At 34.2% G+C, this 18,672-nt stretch overlaps 1 protein-coding gene across 2 annotated transcripts in view; it reads right to left on the reverse strand.

Moving 5' to 3' along the window:
- Nucleotides 1–401: 401 nt before the first annotated feature.
- LOC111510503 (uncharacterized) overlaps nucleotides 402–18,672 on the reverse strand; it is a 151,388-nt gene continuing 133,117 nt past the window's right edge. Inside the window, exons 5-9 of one of the 2 annotated variants that reach the window (XM_074176194.1) lie at nucleotides 12,642–12,757; nucleotides 6,410–6,670; nucleotides 5,162–5,221; nucleotides 4,398–4,698; nucleotides 402–2,629 (exon numbers count right to left, since the gene is read on the reverse strand). In XM_074176194.1, the coding sequence (XP_074032295.1) occupies nucleotides 2,079–2,629; nucleotides 4,398–4,698; nucleotides 5,162–5,221; nucleotides 6,410–6,670; nucleotides 12,642–12,757 (1,289 nt within the window). In that variant the 3' untranslated portion in view covers nucleotides 402–2,078. The remainder of the gene's footprint in view (nucleotides 2,630–4,397; nucleotides 4,699–5,161; nucleotides 5,222–6,409; nucleotides 6,671–12,641; nucleotides 12,758–18,672) is intronic. The other variant, XM_074176195.1, reaches the window with a different exon arrangement.

Genomic DNA, 18,672 nt, shown 5'->3' on the forward strand with positions numbered 1-18,672 from the left:
ACCAGAATTGATTTATTCTCGCACGTATTAATGACAACGGAATACTGTTCCAAGTTGAAGAGATTCAAACTGTTTAACAAAGTGTCGGGAAACATTAAAAACCTTGGATTTTCGTTGATATATGGAACAGATTTTGCTTAATAACGCTTTTTACACTATCGATGAATATTTTACGACAAGGTTCAGTTCAATTTGATATCTTTCTTTGTGAGTTATTTCACAATTAAAATAATCGTTAACATAATTTTGAAGAATGTGACCGACCTTGAATTCTGGACTTGAGTGTAATGACTTTTCAATGCATTTATTATATGTTTCATCATGTAGATCCTCATACCTTTTAGATCACTTCAAGAACCATTGAATAATATTTAAACGTGATATAGGAGAATGAAAAACAGTTTATGAATTCATTTCTTTAATGAAAATAATGTACATGTTATTGCCTAGACCACAGTTGTATATGTTACACTTCTGAATAGGGTCTTATACATTTTCGAAATCGTTTCTCACTTCACTAATACTTACATCGATCTATATAACTGATTTTACCATTACATTTATTGTACAAAAAGTCGTAAACCAATTTGGAGTGCAACTGGATTCAAGAAACCTTCAGTTTTCTGGCCATAGTTGTTAACCTCTAACACATATACTACACACATATACCTACAGGACTAATGTTCTATGGAGTGTTTAAAAACTTCAGACCGAATTAAAATCATTAGTTGGGATATTATCGTTCCAAGATAATGTATCTTACACTAATTCACATTGATATGACTTGGATATCTGAAATGTTCACAGGCTGAAAAGATAACTTTAAAATACTATACAGCTAAAGAATTACGATATGTTGATCACTTTCAGAAGATTGGCCTTTGAACATTCCCCTAAGTCCAGTTGGTGTAATACTTGCCAAACCTAGCTCGAGCTAGATATGGCAGTAAAGAACAACTGACTTTTGAACGTTTATATGTATTACAAAATACCAAATCAGCTGCATACGAATACCGGCAAAGAGATGTAGGTATTCGTATCCAAACTTTTACTAATTGAACCATAGCAGTTATGGAAAATTCCTTTCAAGTGATATGCTTCAAATAGTTTCATTATTTAAAAACAACAGTATTAGGTAAATATATGTGTGTAAAACTTAAAAAAACTAGACCCTATTCTTCCCAATATTCAGGTCTTCAAACAGAAAAGACGCCGTCAGTCTATTGTGATTTGAAACTTCGCGGTATTAAATAAAATATTGGAAAATTGTGGTACTCTACGAGCAATTTCAATAATAATATCAACAATGATTATTTCTTATTAGGAACTTTAAACATTTCTATATTGGTCCTCGTAGAAAAAAGAACCGCTAAATTCAATATATACACTGACACGAAGAGTTGATCATATACACCAGATGCTAAACGGATATCTATCTAGAATGCTAATATATTTACCTTCATAACATGTATTTATCTACAAATTGTACACGACTAGCAAGTGACAGTCATTCAAATAGATAATAATATGAGACCCTGCTTAACGAGTGAATGTCATCTGCTAATATCTCAACAATTCTTTTAACAACTCACGAAAAAGAATAGCAACCGATAATTTTCATATTTACAGTATAGCTGTACACCTCAAACGTTAAAATATAATAGCTATGAAACAAAATGCGACAACCTTAAGTCTAAGCTATATGGACATAAGTATATTTGGCATAAATAAATAACAAAAACAGTCAGCAGAATAACTTTAAAAACACGCAGTCCCGCAACGCCAATGGTTTGAAATTAAATCGAAGTGGAAGACAGGCGACAAAATAGAGTGCTGCCTTTGTATAAATGAGGAGAATTACTTGATCCAAGTAAATGATTATGTTGACACTGAGATCCAATGTGTAGTGAACTGACAAACAGCAGTTTCCTCACATTTTTGGCATGTTTTATTTCTGAACAGTCGTCGATTGTGGTACAACCACAACCTGGAAACAGTATACGTTGAAATTATTCAATATCATTGCACGAATACGCCCACTATTCCAAATAGTGGTCCGCAAAAAAGTTCAGTTGGGGTCATTCTTGTTTGACCATCACATTCGGATTATAACTATGGCCGCTGGATGTCACCAGAGATAGAGGACTAGTCGCTAAACTGTTAGCGATGTGAAACATGCCACCGTTGCTGTTGCCGACAGAGCATGGTGATCCCATGCTGGCTGTAGGAGGATTTATTCGTTTTTCCTTTTGCCTCCTGTTGCAAAACCACACTCGGACTACCTCCTTTTCCATACAGAGGTTATCCGCCAGCATTGTGATCTCCTCTGAAGTTGGCTTCGGGTTCTGCATGAAGGCCTTTTCCAGAGCTACTCTGACACTTGTTTCGATGGATGTTCTTTTCTTCCTTCTCCTGCCAATAGTTTCTGGCGTTGTTAGGGGGTTGCTGAGAGCACCAGGATTGCTCAACGTACTGTCAGCATCCTCTAGCCATTTCTGCAGCAAAGGCTTCAGCTTGCACATGTTTTTGAAGCTTAGGTTGAGCGCCTCAAATCGGGATATCGTTGTTTGGGAGAAGTCGTTGCCGTACAATTTTCCCATGGCCAATCCAACGTCTCCTTGGGTGAATCCTGGAAGGAAAAATATCAATAGTAAATTCATTCATGAATTCATTACATTCAAGAAAGAAACATTTTCAATTTTCTACAAAATGGGGTGTCATAGCAGCCTGAGAAGGCTGCTAGGCATGTGCGCATCAGTGACAGAAAGTTTATATATTTTTTAACATTGCTTATATTTATTGCAGAACTTCCTTGAAGTATTTTTAATGGACACCGTTAATAATTGGAGTGAGACGAACTTAAAAAACAAACGATATCTACAAACGAATACGAATATCTACAAACAAACGAATAATCTACATTCGAACACTCTTCAAAGAAAATTGGCGAAACATCTGAACTTTGTTATAGTTCATTTCGTATTGACGCCCATTTGTATGATTGAACCCATGTTCGATAAAGTACAAGAAATGTGAACTTTTGAATCTTTGTTTCTTTGGAAAGTAGATGATTTACCAAGAGAAAGTAGATGATTTACCAAGACACTCTCAGCTAAAGAACTGAAATTCAGATAGTGTCAAATCGAATATCGTATCTTTTAAATTGTATGATATTCTTAACAAAACTATTTAGACGACTATGAAACAAAGTGAAAGAAAAAGTCATAGTCTGTTAAAACTGATCTTTGGATGGATATTACTGGAGGTATTCGTAGTTGAATACGAAAAAAAAAGAATGAAAAATGTATTGTTCAATACAGGGAACAACGGTATGTCGATGATGACAACAAAAATACTGTCTCTACGCATGTAGAGAGACAGTATTTTTGTTCTGGCGTAGAAAAAGTGTTTTTAATAGAGGATAGATTTGTTTAGATTCATCAACACTCTACCTAAAGCAATTATTTCCAGAATCCCAGTTGAGTTCAAGTTTTGCAGAGAACTCGATAGCCCTGGATGAGTTCATGCAAAGCCAATGCGATCTCTAGACGCTGGTGAAGTTTAAGCGTTTGATATGTGAAAAAAGAGGAACAATCCTCATTAACATTAGTTACTTTGAACTCCTGTGTTTCGTTTAATCCCCCGAAAAAAAGTTATGATCTGTATTTTAATCTTGTCAAGTTCTGAATTATAGAAATGATGAAGATGGCCAACAATGACAAAATAACAAAATAACAAATTAAACAGGTTTTCGCCATTTCGGTTTGTTTTCATTTCGAACTATAACTGCAGAAGGGCTGCAGACATTGATATTATTTATACATAATTCACACTCACATCTGTTAATTGACAAATTCACAGTTATAATTGTAAATTATGACCAGCGTCTCTGTAGACAGCGAACTCAATGCGTGAACACTTTGCCCTCGGCAGAATAGATGTCAGAACGTTACATTTCTTGAAGATTTATAAAAAATATACGAAATCTAATCTATGATCTAATCTTCGTGGCTGGATATATGTCTTCGGGCGCACCAAATTAAACGAAAATCCAGGAATAACCTGACCTCACTAATGCAACTAGAACTCAAAAAAATATGTGATGCCTTGCAATTTTTTGGGAATGTAATGTACTACTAATTGAATTTAGCTTTACCTTTCATTAACAATTATATGCGAGACCAATTTAACAAGAATGTAACGTGCTAACATCTATTGTGCGGAGTGCAAAATTCAAATATAAGGAATTCGCTACATAAGGAGTTATGAATGTGTATCTGTCAATTTACAATTGTATTTGTGTCAATTTAAGCCAATTTACAGCTGTAAGTGAGAAGGAGCCTGAAAACTTATCTATTTTCATGGCCAAAGGTATACCGGTGAATTTAAAAACTTACCGAGTTTTATCCTCCTTTGCTTGAAGGTTTTCGCGAACTGTTCGAGCTCTTCCAAATCGGTAGTTTCTTCGGGAGATGGTTCCATGAGCCGTGAAGGGTTTTTTAGGTGCTGCGGCGTCAGTCCCCCCGAACTGGGCGTACTGGGAGTGAGTATACTGGCTGGTATGTGGTGGGTGTTGTTTGGAGGTGTCGTTTGCGTTTGAGGTAGGGGTGCGTTTTGGGTAATGCTGGTGTTGTGTTGGCTAGTATTTTGTTGTACTTTCTGCAGCTGCTGTAATTGCTGAGCAGCCATTTGCTGTACCTGGAAAATAGGAAATACGATGTTACTATTATTGTCAATCTAGTAATTCTTGAATTACATCAAGTTTTTTTTTATTTTGAGCAGGTGTTGGATGTAATAACAGTACTTTGAAAAAGTGTGATACTTTAAATACTATTTGAAAGAAAGGAAGTCATTTTTTGTGGAGAAAATCAGAGTTTTTCTAAGAATATTTATGGGAACATTTATGGGACAACATTACTCGTACATAATTGTAGAAAGGGCAAACTTCTAGGTTTTCAATTTTCAAGTGTATTATTGACGGTTGATAGAGATGCAATTGTCGGGTGTTGTGGTGAATTTCCGATTTGAGGTGTAAGATGTAGCAGTGGAATTCAAAGTAAATATTTTTCAGAAATAAACACTTAGTTAAGACAAAAACGTGACACATAACATACATGCAGGTGGACGAATACTAAAACATGGTTATCATATGTCAACACACCTGCATTGAATGGGGGGGTCTCGATGGTAGACCCGATCTTGGAAAACCCTGTAGGAAACCCTTGAAAGAAAAATAAAATCGTGAGTACTGCAAATCGAGGTGAAATTCGTTTTGTGAATTTTGTTCGATTACATAATCATTAGAAGTGAATTTTCTTTTCTTAAAACATTTTTGAGCATATGGATAGATATTATCGCTGAGACTAGATTGTGTTAAATCCGATTATTGATGCGAGTTGAATTATTTTGGGGCCTCTCAAAAAATCGTTTTGATATTCAAAGTGATACACTGAAATTTTTTTATTCAAGATCATTATGACCATCATTATCGTCTGAATCTATTATCATCAGATGATTTGATTATCTTCAACCAACAATGATCTTGACTGTTATTGGAAATACACTGATAAGACTAAAATTAGTAACTGGGTAGATTTGAGAAAGCCTGGAAAGTTTGGCAACATTGACTATCTAATATAACCGAAACACCGCTGTCTAATTTGATATTTGTTACATCCATGGAGTAGTGAAATTTAATATTTCGAGCATTAAACTCAAGGAAAACATTGATTAGCACCCTTGAGTAACGTTTTACCGAAAGTCAGTTTCCCCTAATGACTAGTAGATCCAAAATCAGAAGGTATTGTACACTGATACATTAGAAAAGCCCAGCTTTCCCCAAGATTAAAACGTATCGAAGAAATGGGAAACCTAAAATCGGTGAACCAATTACCACATTTATGTATGTTTTCCTAGTGAGGACACTTATCATTATAATGAAGATCATTCAAGACCTCCTCACCGATAAATAAGTAATTAAGTTATTGACTCCTGTACATCTGCACATACACCATTTATCAAGATCATTGATTGGAGATACCAGACATAATCTAATTCATGGCAGGAGGATTTTGAGGAATAATTTTATTGCCAAATCTTCTACGTCACACAATATCACATGATTGACCTATAAAACTGCTTCATCCCGTCGATCACTCCAGTATCATCTTTCAAATAATGTATTAGTTTCACTAACATTCCTTTCTCAACAAAGTACTCAATATTCGCAGAAATTTCAACACTAAAAGACATTTATCTTTTTCTTAGTTTTCCCTGAGTTTTGCAGCGCAACCTCGCGGCAATGGCCCCTTCGAGTATATGCTCACTTTATTCAAAAAGTGATCATCCCTCTATACGATTTATTTCCTCAATATTTTTTTGTTGATGATCCGATATATAAAAAACTCACCTGATTTTGAAACAGAAACTGAGCCTGTTGGTTTATTTGATTTCCGCTCGCTTGTTGCAGCATGGCCAACTGCTGCAATTGCTGTAGATTTTGCGGCCTTTGGAAGGCCGAAAGGCTGCCTAACATCTGCAGATGATTACCGAAAATCCCTCCTAGACCACCTAACGCTGCCAGGGCTGCTCCTACCCCAGGACTCGAACTAGAGACTTGTGATTGCGAATTTGGCGTTAATATCCTTGGTTGTTCGTTTGTTGCGGTCACCTGAAAATAAAAAAATAGGATTTAGAACCATTTGAACATTCCTACACAGAAGAATCTGATAAATGTTGTATAGTGATATTCATATCTTGTTGATTTTTAATGTGTCTACAATGTGTTGATTTTCCTCATGGTTTCTATTTGTGACGTATTATATACCTATCATGTTTGTGAACCAAAATTATTGAATGAATATCATTATTTTTTGCATGTGGAGGAAATTATTAGAATTCAAGTTGAAATCGAGTGATACATCAATTATTTGAAAGAATAAAAATACATGCGTTCCCTAATTTTCATTCAATGAAGTGAATTGACAGTTACTACAAAAAACAATTGGCAGAACTGAATAATAATACTCCTTTGTGAAAATTGTTATGAGTTTAATGTTCTGTGGTTAATTATGACAATAGGGTATGAAATAGGATCGTTTCAGAAAGACCGATAGAGAGAGAGATAGATGTACAGGGATAATTTGAAAGTCAGAGACATATTTACACAGCTCCACAACATTCATAATTCATCCATAAATAATAATAATTCTTACCAGATTGAATCAGGACAACCAAGAACCCCAGAACATGAAAAAATTTGAAATTAAAATGATCGAAATGGGATGTGGGTAATATTAGATAAGATAAAAATTGAAGTCCTTACAAGAGAATAAGATTATATCCATCACTGATTAAAGAACGGACTTTCACACCTCTTATTTATTGGTTAAAATCTTCTCAGCTGATAATTTACGAAATTTGAACGACCAGAAAGCAAGTTATCGATGGAACATACTTATAAATCTATCTGTTCTTCAATCTCCAGAAAGCATGACAGTTCATTCGCAAGATTTATTCTTAATTCATCTAATAATTGTTTTGTGGTTTATTCGTTAATAGTATCATGGAGGAAACCAGACGAATCGTCTGTGGTTCATACTCATTAATAGTACCATTGTATTTTGCTCGCACTAATAGCGACAGATCCGTTTCATAAGGACAAAACATGTTTTTTGCATTTACGTTGAACCGATGAAGTGAAATGTACATTATGATTTGAATCATAACCGACTAAAAAGTTGTCATCAACATTTTTTCGGTATATTGACTCAATAAATGTTCCTAGAAGGCTTTAATTTCAAACATCAAATATTTGAAACTTGCAAGTGAAGTGAAGCGAGTCGAAAATCAATTCAAATGTAAAATTCCAAATGATTATATTCAAATTTTCATCTCCTAAATGAATGGTCTTCACTATCTGTTGGAAAGGTTATCAAAATTGTTATTGACTAGCAACCTCACATGACCTTTTAGCTGTGCCAGGGCAGAAATGATCGCTCAAAGCATTTTCGTTCTTTTCAATCCAAAATTGAAATTCAAATAAAAACAGCTTTCTTGATTCTGAATGTAACCAACAATTAAAAATATAAATTTCGATGCGGTTGCGCTTTCATTAAAATCATATTTCTATAAATCCCTCACTTGACTAATGTGTTCTCAATCCTCAATCGATATTGTCAAATGTCGTCTATCAAAATAAAGAAGAAGATTGACAGTTTACATTTTCGGTGTGATCCAAATGACTCGATTTTCAATGTCAAATACTCTGCGATCACTTCATACAAAGCCAATGAACCTCATATACAAGATGTATTATACACAGCGGATTTTTCTGAGATGAACTTGAGAAATACAAGGTGATTCCAAATGGTTTGCAATATCAAATTGGGACTAAAGCAATTTCTCCTTTCGATGCCAATAGATGAGCTTCATTAGCAACAAAACTACACTACTTAGCACCTCTTCCAAAGCTTTTCCAGTAAAAAAGTCACTTTTAATGCTCACTGTATGAGTATATGTTGAAATATATCAAAATGACTCGAATATAGACGTGACTATCGAATTCCATTAGTTAAATTGTAATGGAGTGTTGATGACGTGCAAATTTCATTTACAGAGCTTAATGGTTGCTCGTATACCCACTCTTTGACCAATTATACCGCGGTTAATTTAACAACTAATTATATTCATGGCGCTCAAACTGTCAGAAAACTGAGTGTGTTCCACAAAATGAATTTACTCGCTTTGGGAATTATCTTCGAATGCTTTTCAAGAGCTCGCAGTTGAAATCATTACTCTTTTGTTTCGGACATATAGATTTCAAAAAACGTTTCTTTTCCCAAAAAGTATTCTGATTGCAAACACCAAGTCATGACTTCTAGAAGAAAGAAGAAGAATAAAGAAGAAAAACAAAGCGGGCTTCAGAAACAAGTCAAAGGATACAAAGGTTCATTATTAGATCTTTTACCCAACACAAAAATTGTCAGCGGCGAACAATTTTTGAATGAGTAATGTTGGCTAAAGTGTTTGTGTGAAGGTATCCATGTTTTCCAGGTAAATATTCGTTTTGAGGGCACCCGGCGATTTTGAAAAAATTTTTGAGTGTAGTTACGTATTTTGATGGCTAGATTACGAATCCGAGAGAAAAAAAAGCGGCGCTCTCTCTTATTTACAAAGTTACGGCCCTTCAAAGTTCAGAAAAGGGCAACTTTTCAGCCTTCTTTATCACAAGATAAACTATTTAAAAACACCAGAATATATTCGATAGGTCACCTTTACATTTCATTCCTCGTTGATTGACACTTTTCAATTCAACAATCATCATTTTTCCAATAGAAATGTTAAAATTTAGGAATATTGACAGCTTCAGTCGTACCAACTATGCCATTAACCTTAAAAACGTAAAGTACACTCAAAAATTTTTTCAAAATCGTTGGGTGCCCCCAAAACGAATATTTACCGTTTTCCATTTTACAGGAAACATAGTATAATTCAGAGAATCTTCAAGTAGTACCTATTCATTAGTAAAAAGATATGACGACTCGAAATTCGAAAACTTGCCATAAAAATAATTTATTTAATCTGATTAATTACAACTATAAGAAGGAAACGTTCACAAGAATAAACATTTCAGTTGAAACTTTAGAACATTTCAAATATATAATTTATAGATTTCTTCATCATTTCCAATATTATTGATATCAAGAATAAAACATTTTCAGTTTTCAATTTTCATAGGAAGAAATAAAACACATTATGAAACAGTGATTTTAAATCACTATTTCGAAATTTCTTGTAGAAGGAGTAATTTCTTGTCAGGTTCAGATTGCAAATGAAAAATGCCGAAAATAAATTTTGAGATGACTTCTTAACTCCTCGCTACAAAGACACAATCTCATTTTCCAAAATTTGCTTTTCGAGAGAATTTTTAAAATTTGAAAGACTGACGATTCTGAAAAATATAAATGAAAATAGAACCTTTTGAACTTGTGACTTTGGCAAATAACCTCTAAGTAATCAATATATTGGTTGAGATTCAAGAAAAACTAACTCTACTAATATCTAAAAGGGGCTTAGTTAATGTAACGATTCTGAAGCCGCCCCTGACCAATATGCCGGCCGACTCAGCGACCAAACACATGACATCATCCCGAAAGAATGTAGTCGGGATTCGCATTCGCACGTCTTCCCGACCCAAGAGGGCACTTCAGAAAGTGAATCGAGCGGCTAAACAAGAAATTCAAATAGTGGAAATAAATTAAGCGTTAGTTGCTAAGTTTGAAAAAAATCTGTTTAAAATCTGTTTAAAAAATCTGTTTTTCCGTTAATCAGTTGTTGTAATAAATGAATTAGTTTGTGATTGTTTGGAAATAGATGTGTTTAAAACAGTTAATTCATTAATTTGTTACGTTAAGTTTCATTTTTTCCACTTTGAATGAAATGAAAAAATAAAGAGAAACAAATGAATAAACAAAAGTAAAAACTGTCACAGTCTTTGAACAGGGCAAATGGTACAGTCATAGAGTGATAAGGAAAAATCTGACAATTTTTAGATAAGCAACTAAATATGGTGTAATCTCCGTTTTGTATGATCAATATTTACGAACAACTGTAAATATTTTCCAACTGTTTTTCCTTTGGAGAGAAAATAAAAAAAATATTTTGAACAAATTTCCCAACTTTCAAACAAACAATTGCCTGCCCTGCCGACATACTATTTATTCAACAACCCTACACATAATTTTGAAATGCGCAAATGGAAAATCAGTCCTGAGGGATCGTAAACAAGTCGTCCATCTTGAAACTGGTGTTCTCAATAATAAATCTGAACTTCTGAATCCCGAATGTACGGGAATCCGCTCACTCCCCTCTTCAAAAGTTAAATGTTTTAATTCTTTGGGGAAGCATCCCCTTCAATGTATTTGAAATTGAATTTCATTTGTGTGAACTGTTCAGAGATGCTGTTCAATCATTTATGATTGATTGGTCACTGGATGTGAAATAAGCACTTGATGGCCTCAAAAATATTATTTGGTTTCGTAAGCATATTTGTATCAAGTATATTCTTATCGTGAATCGTAGAGGTTTATGAATTATCGCTTGAAAACTGCTATTTCGTTAATGAAAATACTGATTTACCGAAAGATTTTTCAACCTCAGGACAAGGGGTTAGAGTTTCAGGTTCAGTGCCTTCATCATTTGCGTGAATGATATCAATTTCAATATCTCTCCAATTATGCTCACTCATTTGGTGAAGTTTTCATCCTTATACGAGGAATTGAGCAAACTTTTGGATATGGGGTTGAATAACTCGTTCACGGGCAGATGGAGCGATGACAAACATGTTGTTTGTTGTTCGCTTCTGCCTAGTGCGAGGAATGATACTCTGAAAGGAATTCGATTTCAAATCATTGAAAAGATTATTGGATCCATTGCCATCTGCTTTTGAACTGATCAATAGTAATAAAAATTGTTGATGATATTTATGAACTATTTGACTACAAACATAATTTTTGACGAATCAATCAGTTTAGTTTACCAAAAAACTACTTTCACATTTTTGGTATTATTTTCTGTTGAATAGATACATAGATAGATAATTTATTGGTGTTTTATACATTCATCAGTATTTACACAAGTCAATATGTACATATAATTAAAATTAGTATATGTCAGGCATCTATTAATATTTACATAAACAATAGATGCTTGCAATTCATAGAACAAGTTTTTTTTTTAAATATTTATATCTTATAAGTACATCTGAGTTATGACGACGAGCACATTTAAAAACAAAGCAGTAAAGTTTAAAATTGGGTATTTTCAAACAACGGCAAATGCCTATATGGTTAAGGAATTTCACAGCCCAAAAATTTGGTCCCTTTTGACATCTTTTTAAGCGGCAGTAGTTTGTACTCAAATCATTTTTATGCCTAGTGTTGTAGTCGTGCACATTTTCAAAACTTTCATACTGAGATCGATTATTTTTTATATATATTAAATTTTCCATGATATATAGAGAAAGAAAGGTTAGTATTTTTAATGTAATGAATAAATAATTACTGTTTCAATTTGCTTGTGACGACACCGTCAAAAACATATTATTTAAAATATTCATTCTGGAATATATACTAATAATTTTTTCAATGCCTTTTTGTGAACCCCTTAGTTTTGTACTGTGTGCAATATCACTATATTATAATACTTACATATAATATATTTATTCTAATTGTGCTAATATTAATAGTGCACCCCAAAATAATCACCAATTATCTCTAAACAAAACATAAATTTGATAGTTGCCAAAATGAAAAATATGGCGAAGGAGCCGGTACTAAGATATTTCGTATATTCTCTTAGTGGAAAATTTATCTAGCCTATAATTTTGGCACGAATAACATGAAGACCAAAAGTGTAGGAATTAGATTTTCAAAAAGCTCAAGACAAAATTCACAATTGGGATTGGTAAAGTAGTAATTTGTAAAAAAAAATCTGTTTTTCGGTTAACCAGCTGTCGCACCCCTACGAACGACAACCCTCAGAAGTCGAAACTTGTGCGAGCTAAGGATTAACGAGGTATTACCTTTCAACGTGTGATTCCTAACAGGAATAAATCGAATTAATATTTTTGATGAACTTACCAAATTCAAAGCTCCTTCCCTGTCAGAATCCATGGAATTTTCATCGTTTGGATGAGGGTTGTGGTCACTGATGATGCTGTGCTCATCTCCGCTAATGTCTCCATTAACCTCGTCATCTGTAAAAAAACAAAGACATGAAGTATCTGTTTCTGTCAACAATGAGATGCCTCAAGGAAGACTTCTTGAAAGTAAAATACCCTAAGGATCGGTATTGGGGCCTCTGCTTCGCATTATATCCATTAATGATCTGTTTTTGTGGTAAAATATAAGAATATGAAAATATAGTTGTTTATACAGTGCGTTAGTCAATGAAATGAAGTTGAAATTTTCCTAAATATAAATATATACATAGAATAACCCACGTATTCAACACTTTTCATACAAATATACACGTGAAGATATAAATATTGATTTCTATTCAAAGAATATTTTCCGTCGCTCTCAACGACGTCCAATATACAGGGCTTTTCATGATGAGCGTTAATTAGCCGTTTCTGACAAACTATTCAACGGATCAACCTGAAAATTCCGCAGTATGCATAAATCAATATGACCCACACGCCTAAAATATTTTAGACGAAGCGGCGTTGTCGCTTCTACTATAAAGTAGCGGCTTCTTTGATTTTCCAAATGGAACACCCCGTATATAATATCATATTATGATTCATTATCACTTGGTCAACAAATTCATATACTATTTCCCTATACCTATCTATTACCGTTTAGAAGATATAAATTAATTTCGATATTTTTTTTACCAAACATGAACTTTTATAAATTCTGATAATCTTGAACTCTCTTGCACTAAAACGATCAAATTTGAAATGGAGTGGAGTGATACTATGAGGATCTTCACTCCGAGTCATATTTTCATTTGCCTCAAACAGGGTCTTTAGAAAATGCAGATACTTTGATCTCATGAATAAATGAGTGGAACTCAATTTTTTCAAATGGAACACCCTGTATATTTCAACATTTTTGAGCTCTACATCCAATTTTAGATTATCTTTGTTCAGATAATACTATTTCTATTTTGAACCGTTTTCGAGATAAACTGTTTCAAACGGAAACTGACGTGGTTTTCTTGCTCGTTTTTTTGAATTCATCACTTATTTTGGATATTCAACATTTTTTTTAATTCTTAGTAATATTTCTATTTGATCCAGTTTTTTAACTGTCTCAGATCAGTCAATTCGAAATTGGTATGTACCTACCTTAGAAAAAGTTACAATTTGTATACATTGAGGTATTGGTCTCTAACGTACAACAGTACACATTAATATTTTTTAATAGTGTGCGTTGGAAAAATAAATAAACCAATTATTTAAATCAGACTTTCGTTGGTGGTTTTGACTGATTGTGATAGCTACCAATTTTAATAGAATCATGTCATGATTAGGTTACAGTAATGAAGATTTCTTGAATTTATTAATAATTTATGGTGAGTGCAATAGAATTGCAAGTAGAACATGTCGAGTATTTCATGAAAGATATCCACAACTTCCGAAGCCGAATAATAATGTGATAAATCGACTACTAAAAAACTGTAGACGGAACCTTCCGTCCAAAAATCATTCGTAAGAAGTCTAAAGTGGATGATGATGACAATGGTATAACAGTTTTGGGATACTTTCATGCATTTCCAAATTCTTCTCTGTACGAGGCTGAAAGGGAGATAGGTATACCCTACGTGACAATTTGTCGAATTCTTAATAAGCATAAATGGCATCCCTATGAGTTCTACTGTGTCCAACATTTGAAAGAGACTGATTTACCTCGTAGAGTGGAATTTGAATGGTTACTTGTTAAGACTCAAGAGAATGAACATTTCTTTGACAATATCATATGGACAGATGAGGCCAAATTCACAAAAAATGGAGTTTTCAATAGACACAACAGTCATTATTGGGCGCCAGAAAATCCCTATGTTGTCCGCCAAAGGGGTTTTCAAGAAAGATGGCAAATCAATGTATTTTGTGCCATAAAGAATGAGTCAATTTTTTATATCGAGTTTTATGATGATAATTTGAATGCATCAAAATATGAAGATTTACTGAGGAATGGAATTCAAATGATTTTAAATAATAGACCAGGAAGAGAACGTGTATGATACCAAATGGATGGTGCTCCACCCCATAACTCTCATTCAGTCAGCGAAGCTTTAACCGAAATCTTCGAAGACAGATGGATTGGTAATAATGGACCTTTTCGTTGGCCTCCTAGAACACCAGATGGCAATCCATTAGATTATTTCGTGTGGGGTTTCATTAAAAATATGGTTTACTCTACTCCAATAACAACAATGGAAGATATGAAATCGAGAGTTACAACTGCTTTCAATAGTTTGACTCCAGACTTGATCAGAAGCGCTACACATGACAATCTTTTGAAGAGATTACATGTTTGTTTAAGTAGAGGTGGAGATGTGTTTGAACATATTTTGAAATACACTGACGATTAAATTAACTCATAGTATCACTCCACTCCATTTCAAATTTGATCGTTTTAGTGCAAGAGAGTTCAAGATTATCAGCATTTATAAAAGTTCATGTTTGGTAAAAAAAATATCGAAACTAATTTATATTTTCTAAACGGTAATAGATTGGTATAGAGAAATAGTATATGAATTTGTTGACAAAGTGATAATGAATCATAATATGATATTATATACGGGGTGTTCCATTTGAAAAATCAAAGAAGCCGCTACTTTATAGTAGAAGCGACAACGCCGCTTCATCTGAAATATTTAAGGCGAGTAGGTCATATTGATTTATGCATACTGTGTAATTTTCAGGTAGATCCGTTGAATAGTTTGCCAGAAACGGCTAATTAACGCTCACCATGAAAAGCCCTGTATACCGAAAATAAAACTGTTGAAACCCTTTAAGCAACGTTTCTTTCCCCCACCACATCACCTGTCATTACTCTCTTCTTTGCTCGTCGGTATGTTCATAGAAAATCCTTCGTGTCGAGTTTGGAGCTATTTTCACGGTCGAAAGAACCCGCCAGTGGTCTCTACATCCCAGAATATAAAAATTCAGTTGGTGTGAAATTTCCCATAGCTGACTTGGGGCAAATGCCCTCTCGTGCTTATCGTGGCGTTAGTCACCTTATCACATTGTATGCAGGACTTAACATCGGTGTGCAGGTCTATTGGAAAATTGCTCCACAGATTTTCCATGTTATTATCGGCATATGTTGGAGTGTCTGTTGTTATCAAATATTGATTGAAAAGGCAGCAGAAGTACAATTAGATGGAATATGAGGAGATAGTAGGAAAAAATAGGTATTTCAATTCATTTGAATGTGGTTATAGAGAAATGACTGAAATGGAAATTAGCAACAAAATGCTCGGACGGGTTTATGGAAAAACAAAAGTGGAAAAACAAGTTACAACAACATAAATGTGCTGGAAAGTTACTTCTTTGCATGATCCACACATATATGTATAGAGTTACTTCTTTTAAAACTGATTGCTTCTTTCCTTTCTGTGGAAGCTTCCCACATTTTTTTGTATCAAGATGGAGTAGTAGAAATCCAAAAACTTTCTTTCCCAAAAACCAATAACTTCTAAAAAATATAACCCATTCAATTCAAACAAGATTCCTTTGGCTGGGATTTAACCAAATAAGCGAATGAATGCCATTACAATGTTGTCGATGAATAGATCAAATACATTCCGTGATATAAACTCGTGTTTTATGAATTAATTGCTATAATGTTATCCATAATGATACTGAAGAGCCCTAAACAAGTGTCTTACGTCAAAACATCCATTTCTACCAGTGAGGATGACAGCGTTCCATGCAAGTTAAATTTTTACCTTTGATATATTACAGGATTATTGGATACTAGCCGTAATTGATTAAGATGACATCGGTGGTATAAATTATAAACGATAAAGGCCCTAAGATGTTACCCTGAGGTACTCCAGACAAATATTATGGAATGATACTCGTGCAGCTGTGGGCCAAAATTTTTATCGTTTCTATCGATTCGAAAATTGTCTGCTTCGGAAAATATTTTGTAGATGCGTTAATCAAGAACAAAGTTTTATTTTTCGCCTGACAGAAACAGCTGTATATGATCTACCTTCGAAGATCATCAAAGCTGAGCCCCACCCAGGAGGTTTTTTTTCTGCTGAAATACTGCGTCTTCGTCCAGGACCACAAAAATCCTGGAAAATCTTCCTGTGAATGTGTTAGATCCTTCAAGCTTTTCAATAATGTCCCTTGTTGCATTTTTATAGCTATCCTTGTTCTGTTATTCGCGGCAAATATCCCCCCGAAAATTTGAATATATCGTCGATTTTGATTCGGTTTATTCAGATTTCCAACGATCAGGCGGTGGATAAGACTTCCACCGGTAGTGAAGCCGTTTCTGATTCCTGTCACGACTCAACAACTTGAAAATCAAACCCTGTTTTACATATTTTGCGACGCAAAATACTTCATCCACACTATTTAAATGCTAGAAGGGAATTCGGTCAGGCCTATCTGAATATGGCTGTTTGGTATTCAGCCGGTGTCTCCGGGTTCGATTCTATAAAAACTGAGAAATGTCGGATACTGCAAAGGACGCTCTGCTAATATATTTTCTAGTTTTTCTGCGAATAATTGTCTCTCATTGTATTCGGACATCGCCGGTAAAATTCATAAATACATGATGCAACGTTTAATTAGAATGATCGATCTTGTTTTTGTGACGTGCAGCTCATTAGTTTTGCTTTCTGTGACGGAGATGAATTTCATTTGCAAATGGATCATGATCATCATTTCCCCCATATCTGAAGAAGCATTTGACACTTCAATGATTCTTATTCTGATTACAGTTCCAATTTGAAGAGATCAGAACTATATTTTATACAGTAATATCCATTCTATATTAAAAAAATGGTTCACTCCAAAGTCAAGGGCTGAAATATCCAAATGAATTCAGTAAAATTCAAACAAACTCAAAAAAATCGTTGCTTGTTCGTAATTTTTTGCCTGAAAAACACCGTAATCATGCCTTAGCCAACACATTCACCAGATTTGCCCCCCTGCGACTTTTTTCTGTTCCCAAGATTGAAGCGACCCCTGGAAGAATTGGCGTTTTGCGAAGATTGAGGAGATCAAAACCGAATCTCTAAAAGAGCTCAAGAACATACCGTATCAGAAATTCCTTTGGATAAGAAAAAAAAACGCTGGCACAAATGTATTATATCTGAGGGGAACTAGTATGATTCATTGTTTCAAGTCTGAATAATAGCTTGATAGACTGTTCCTCGGGTCATTCGATTTTCATCATCATTGAGACTGCGGTGGCAGTATTTTGTAACCTGACAAAAGCATTCGACTGTGTTGATCACATAATATTGCTTCAAAAACTTGAAATCTACGGATTTAGAGGAAACATCTTGTTATGGTTTGAGTCATATCTATCAGATCTTGTTCAAGTAGTGAATTTCATAAGTTCATCATCAGATAAAATGAGCATTAAATGCGGAGTACCTCAGGGATCTGTCCTTGGTCCTTTGCTGTTTTTATTATATATAAATGATCTGGCATATATATCGATTGAAGGCAAATTCACAAGTTTTGATGACGACACGTCTATATTTTGGCATGGAAGAAGCACTGATGCACTAAAAATCAAGGTAGAACACAATATAGGCAAAGTTAAACAATGCCAATTTATTATATTTCAATATATCAGACTAATATAATGTCCTTCAAATGTAACCTGGCCATATAATTGTTGAAGAACAACACATCATTGTTCATAAACTAGATAACAAAGTTTTAGGCCTCAACATAGACAACAAATTAAAATTTGGAACGAATATGAGTATTCTATGCAAAAAATTATCCTCAAGTTGTTATACGATAAGGTCTATCTCTAAGTCTTTGGACTATCACTCTGCTAGAAAAGCACACTTTGCACTTTTCGAATCCCACTTGCGGTACGGAGTTTGTTTCTGGGGGAGCAGCTGTCAAAACTTGATGGGTCTAGTTTTCACAATTCAAAAAAGAGCAGTGAAATTCATTAC

This window comes from Leptinotarsa decemlineata, unplaced genomic scaffold (genome assembly GCF_025532065.1).
Source record: "Leptinotarsa decemlineata unplaced genomic scaffold, Ldec_3_MD MMD2_tig00001621_RagTag_RagTag, whole genome shotgun sequence".
In the NCBI taxonomy this organism is placed as follows: domain Eukaryota; kingdom Metazoa; phylum Arthropoda; class Insecta; order Coleoptera; family Chrysomelidae; genus Leptinotarsa; species Leptinotarsa decemlineata.